Raw genomic sequence first — 6578 nt, 5'->3', positions numbered from 1 at the left:
AATATTCACAAATAATATTGAACTCTAGTTATCTTTGCATTGTACTGTGTTGGTAACATTCTGATACTGATGATATAGGTCATGCATAAGTTATGTTTATGCATCAGCTATGGTTTATATAGAATTACAATTTACTTAAAGGATATAGTAAATTTCTGGGGCAAATGTATTCTCCTTTTCTCCTTTTTTGGGGGGTCAGGACTAAATAAATTCCCTGAAAACTTTAAATTTTCATTAACAGTTGGTTTGGTCTTTGTCTTCTAATGTTTGAAAAATTATATTCATACAAATTTTAAATTTCTTTCCCACTTTTGAGTGTATTTTCTGAGTGTAACAAGAATTTATCTATTTCTTTATTGCCTCATCTTTGATTTCTTCATATTTATTATCTCCTATTTTGTTCAATTGCACCTTCTCCTTTATTTTTTAAGTTAATGTTTTATCTGTTATTTTTTCAAAAGAACAGGTTTTATATATCTATTTTCTGATCCACTAATTTTTGCTATAATCATTCTTAATTCGTTCTGCTTACCTCTGTATGTGTATGTTGAAGTTTCTTTAAAATTTACAGATTTGAATATCTAATAATGTAATTTGTCTTTCTAGATAATGTACATTGACATTTACAATTACTTTTACTTAGTACAGATTCAGCAGCTTTTTATAGACTATAGTATGTATACCTTTTTATTTTCTTATTCTATTCTGTTAAATTACTTTGAATTCACTCTTTCATCAAATTATTTTGAGAGAGATATTTAAAAGAAGTTTCACATGGTAGTGGCAAATTTTCTTGTATTGCATACATTGGGGAATATTAGTATTCTAATATTAATACTAATAATTTCTTATGTAAATGTGTTTCATTGTGATGTGATACATAGCTATTTTTGTTAGTGTGCATTCAACACTGGAGAATGTGATATACTATATATTTTATGGCAAAAATTATGATATATATTAATTTGCTATTTTTACACTAGTGCTGGGTTATTTTCCAAGACTCCCTTTACCCATCCCTACCCCAACTCCATTTCACACTGAGGTTGTACTTTAGCATCTTCTGTGGAAACAAAAACCACACACCCAAGATGTTTACAAAAGTGCAAAATTGTAGATAATATGGTTATCAACTATAGACTGGAAATGTTTCTCTTTTAAGATCTTGAAATTTGGTAAATGTATTTAACGGCATGTGAGACAAAGTGGTTTCCATATGTTAGAGGGGAAGGGGTACTAGGTAATCTTTTAGCATATTTTAAGTCTGTACGTCTACCCAATTTAGTCAAGTGAAGCATAAGCAAATCAGACTCATTTCACGCAAGCATCTTTTTGTGTAGTTAAAGTGATACTGTCTGTATGGACTCCTGGGCTGAGTCTATGAATCATAGTGGAGGAGGGGCCAACACACACTCTGAATCACTCACAGAGCAAACTTTTGTTGGCAAGAGCTTCTTTGTTTCTGACTGAAACAGGGGTAGCCCAGCTGTTTTCATGAGCAAGTCCTTGGAATACTTTGCACAGCCATGGTGGCAGTGACATCCCTTTATTTGACCTCTAAATGAGCTGAGGAGGGAACGGGAAATCCTTTTTTAAACATCATTTTATTTCTTATTTTCCTCATGTAGACATCCATCACAAATAACACATGTTTTTGTTGTTGCTTACTATATACCAGGAATTAAATAGCACATTTTTAGATTTAACTGAATGACTTTGGTTGAAAACGTTACTTCATCTTTTTGAAACTATGACTATAAAGGTAATGTGCCCCCATGCTACACAAAATCGTAAACTAATAATGTTACTTTAACACAAGTTCCAAAGATTTCAAAGAGAAAAACTTCGTGGAGTATTAAATTCTTGTGCAAGCTCTTCTCAAGTACACGAACACACATAAGTCCTATCTTTACACATGCCACTTTAAATATCCCAGCTATGTTTCAAGTTCTTTGTCCAGATTACATTTGGTCATTATAACAACCCTGTAAAATAGATGGTGCTGTACCCATTTCTCCTATAAGAAAAGTTGAGGTATAGAAAATTTAAGTAACTTTCTCCAGATTGCATGGCTAGTAAGAAGCAGTCAAGATTGTAAGTATTCTTTGTCACTAAAACCATTTTATCTTCTGCTAATTCTTATTCCACTGTATCTCTGGAGCTTTATTACGATCGTTCAAAAATACCATTTGAATAAAAACATGCCATTTCACAACATTAGGTAGTGTATACTAGGACAAAGTTTTCAAAGCTTTCCAGGCTCAACTTAAAAACCTCTCCTTGAAAACAGCTTAGCCACTATTCAAAGCTCTTTTTTTCTTTGTGCTTGGTGTCTGTACAGTTTTTGCGAGTGACCCATCTGGTCCTTTTCTTTGGTTGTTTGGTCATCTGAGCCCTCCTTCCCTTGCATTACTGGGGTGGCCTCAGGGGAACTAGCATATTTGAATTTTATTTGGAATCACTCACCCTGTATGACTGTAATAGTGAGGCTTCTACAGCCTCTTGGTTGGTGAATTCTTTGGATAAGAGGAATCAATGTGGAAGAAATATGACAAAGAGTTACCAATAAAATCAGGAATCATGTAAGAAGGGAGAGGCAGTGTAAAAATGTAGGAGACTGAGGCATATTATGAGTAAAGTAATAAAAAATACTGAGTCCACAAGCCAACAGATAAAGCTCCACAGACCCCACATTCTCTAGGAACTTATTTATGTCCATCTCTGTCCCACCTGGCTGAATCATTCGTACTTAAAAATTGCATGTGTGTTTCCATTAGCAATATTCAGCTAGTCCACCTGATCCTGAGCATGTAGGTGAAGAAAGAGGCAGTATGGTACTGTGTTCTAGAAATACACTGAGTTCAATTTGCAGTTCCAATAATTTTTATATGTATATGTCATATATATATATGGGCAAGTAATATAACCTCATTTATACTGTATTTACCTCATTAGGATAATGAGAAAAATTAGAGCGCAAGTACCTCATAAGGTTGGTCTGAGAATTAAATTAGTGCTTTGGAGAGTGGGTAGCACATGGCACAAACTGCAAATGTACCCTGTCTTTACTGAATAGTCAGGGCAGTCTGAATCTCCTGGAACTCATGCATCTGGTATATTTTCACCTGTCAGCCAAGAGAACAATTCTGCAGTTGATGCATACAGCACTTTACACATTTTACACAGAATAGTTAGACTTGTGTTTTTCAACTGATATTATTTATTCTTATTCAGTTACTGAAAAGATGTATGCAACTTGCCCATTCAAATTTTCTATTTTTCTCCTTTCAATTATTTATTTGATTACATGATGGTATATTACTAAATGAAAATAAAATTGGAATAGTTTTAACTGCCACGTAAATTATAATTATTTATATACCAACTGTATTTATCTCCAGCAATGTGTTTATCCTTAATATCAACTGTATCTTTTACAAAAGCCACAGCATTGCTATTTAAGTTTTTTTTCATTCTATTACTTTAAATGTTTCTATATTCTTATACTGTAGATGTGATTTTAAACAGCATATAGCTTCATTTTTATTTTAATCATGTCTGATAATTTTTGAGTTTTAGTCTTTAAACCATTTTCATTTAATCTGATAGTATAATCATGCTATAGTATTTCTTTATTACTATTGTATTTAGTTTTTATTCCTTTGTACATTTTACTTTTTTTTATCTTTCCATTCTTATGTTCTGACTGGTTTCAATATTCTTATTATTCTAATTTCTCTTTTATAATTTTGTCACTTGTATGTTGAAAACTTTTTTCAAAAGCCTCTTTTTGATGTCAAGAGATAATACAAAATATTTAATACAGAGAACTGTGTATCTGACTGAGTTCAATATTGATTGTGCTTCTATAAGGAATAATGTGATTGTGCTAAATTGCATGGGAACACATATTTGTGTATTTATAATAGGAGAGTAAGCTATCAATGTCATCATAGGAATTACCAATGTCCTACTTTGTAAGTCCTTTATCTGCGTCTACTACTTTTGACCACAGCCACTGGAATATCTGTTTTCACTAGATGTTAATCACTGAAGCCTGTGAAAAGGACAGAAATATCATTTACACACTTCACACTCACAACAAATATGATTAGCCTTTCATCTTCAGCTTCCAGCTCTTCAAGATATATGATAGTATATACATCTTATATATATCTTCAAAGATATAACTTTTACACACATTTATATGTATATATATATATATAATTCTTAAATATATACTTTCAAATATAAGTACTTTCACATCAAGCTTAACAGGATAAAAACATGTAAACATACGCACCTGGTTCTGGTCAAGTAAAACACAAAACCACAAGGTAACCACATGTTAAAGAGTGCACTTAAAGAGGAATGAGGGAAAGAACAGACATGTAAACAACAAAGATGAGCAGTTGTACCACAAAGGCCCTGCGAGGGTCCATTTCTTAAGGCTGTAGTAGCAAAAGCTCCTTGTTCAGTTAAGACTTCTCCCTTCACCCTGTCACATTTATTCTTGAGGGACTTCAAAATGAGTGTGGAAATTCTGTAAACACTAGACTAGAACTGAATCAATCCTGTTGAAAACAGAGATGACAAAATAAACCATAACTACAGTAATATTCATTTCATCAAACAAGAACGTTAAGGACTTTGTTACATTTTACCACAGTAAAACAGAATAACCCTGAAATGAGGATGGACAAGAAAACAGAGGTGAATGCTTTATAAAAATGGCGTCCATAGCACCTGTAAATGATAGATGTGTCTATAAACAGAAACAAGCAATAGCGGATGACGGAGCCTTAGCACACTAGACCACATGCCACAGCATAATGCTACAGATTCAAACTGGAATATTTTTCCAGTTCATAATGAAGCAAGTCCCACTGGTCCTCTAAGAAAAAAAAAAGAAAGAAAGAAAGGAAAAAAAAAAAAAGCTCATTATTTCCCAGTGAAAGAAAACACTTAAACAACAGATTGGCCAGCCGAAGCATGACAAGCTCTTTTTTACCACTTTTAAAGGGTATCTTGCCCTCTCCCACCTGAGTAGGCTCCAAAGCTTCACTGCAGTGAGCACCGGATGCCTCAGCACCCTGCCGCTGAGGATCCTCTCCTGGGCCCTCAGGGATTGCATGCTTGTAAAAACAGTTCTCTCCAAACTGACAGCAACCCCTGCCTTCAGCAAAATACCTGCAAGTCTTGTTGCTCATTGCCTCCTTGTACTGCTGAATAAGTTTCTGTTTCTCTTCCTCCTCCTCCACCCAGAACTCACTGGGAATGACAAAGTTGGAGGTAACCCTGCACTGTGGACAGGACTTGACGATCCTGTTGCCAAACTGTTTGTCAGTCCTCCACCTGCGGATACACTTAAGACAGTAGGTGTGGTTGCAGTTGGAGAGGATGCCAAAGCGGCAGTCACTAGGGTTGGCTTTCTCATAGACAACCTCCATGCAGATGCCACACACTTTGTCCATACTTCGCTGCACTGCAAACGAGAGTTCCATATCCTTCTCGTGTGCTTCAATGCAAGCCTTTGTATGGTCTGCCCTCTGCACAGCATCCACAGGGTGCAAGACCTGACGCCCACACATATCGCATATCTCTCCATGGAGATACATACAGCTCTCCCCACGAAAGCACTGCCCCATGGCAGCATCACGGCAAAGCTGCTGACCCCTGCCCATCGCAATGTGTTCCCTCTCAGTCACTGGGCTCTGTAGAGGAGCCCTGGGAACAAAAGAGACCATGCGGCCCCTGTAGGGTTGCCCAGGAACAAACTCAATAGCATTTTCCCAGCCTTCTACACTGGCTCCTCCAGCAGCTTCAAGGCCTGTATTGTCTCTCACAGTTTCAAAGAAACCCCTTTCAGCAGCCAAGCCAATCACAGGCAAGGAGCATGAAGGCGCAGCAGGGGGGGCTTTCGCCACTTCCTGAGGCAGGGTCTCAGTATGCGCAGCCGTGCTAGGGCCTTGGTCTGGAGAGGCCCAGGGCAGTGAACCATGGCCCTCCCTGGCCCCCTGCCGGCCTGAGAGGTCATGTGAGTAGCGACAGTTCTCCCCCTCCTTGCAAAGCCCATGCAGATAATACCTGCAGATGACTTGCTTCGTCCAGCTGCCACCACTCCTGCCCTGCAAGCGACTGGGCCCAGCCCCTCCCCCTGAAGCCTGGGCAGGCCTCAGACGTGACGCACGAAAGGGGGCCGGGCTTGTAGCCGCAAATTGCCGGAAGACTGGGCGTGTTCGGAGACTAGGCCCAGGGGCACCCTCCGGTGCTGCCTCAGCACCCGTAGATGCCCCAGATGCCTCAGAGGCTTCAGAGGGAGCTGCAGGCTCTTCCATGGCAGCTTCTTCTGCCCCAGTGGTACCGGAACTTCCCCAATGTGCCTTCCTTTGGGCTAGAGGCCCGGAGGGCAGCAGCAGGCACAGGGAACCGCTTTCGGAGAAGTGTGCATCTTTTTTCCTTCTCCCCTGCTCTCTTCCTGTGATTATGGGTTCCTACTGCCTTCTCTGGGCAGGCGCGGCGGACACTTCCTGTGGGAGCAACGTCAATCTACCAATGCATTCTGTACGGTCTGTACA

The 6578-nt window shown here is 38.5% G+C and overlaps 1 protein-coding gene across 1 annotated transcript; it reads right to left on the bottom strand.

Annotated features, from left to right (window-relative positions):
• Nucleotides 1-1624: 1624 nt before the first annotated feature.
• On the bottom strand, nt 1625-6338 carry MKRN3 (makorin ring finger protein 3). Its single transcript, XM_039224711.1, has one exon. It carries the CDS (start codon nt 6336-6338, stop codon nt 4836-4838), a length of 1503 nt encoding a protein of 500 aa, XP_039080642.1. The 3' UTR covers nt 1625-4835.
• Nucleotides 6339-6578: the final 240 nt, after the last annotated feature.

This window comes from Hyaena hyaena, unplaced genomic scaffold (genome assembly GCF_003009895.1).
Source record: "Hyaena hyaena isolate Hyena2069 unplaced genomic scaffold, ASM300989v1 scaffold_1739, whole genome shotgun sequence".
Taxonomy (NCBI): Eukaryota; Metazoa; Chordata; class Mammalia; order Carnivora; family Hyaenidae; genus Hyaena; species Hyaena hyaena.
This window is presented reverse-complemented; position numbering and strand designations above follow the sequence as displayed.

What these genes read in the sequence shown, in the direction of transcription:
- MKRN3 (XM_039224711.1), bottom strand. Translation starts at nt 6,338, where the DNA reads ATGGAAGAGCCTGCAGCTCCCTCTGAAGCCTCTGAGGCATCTGGGGCA.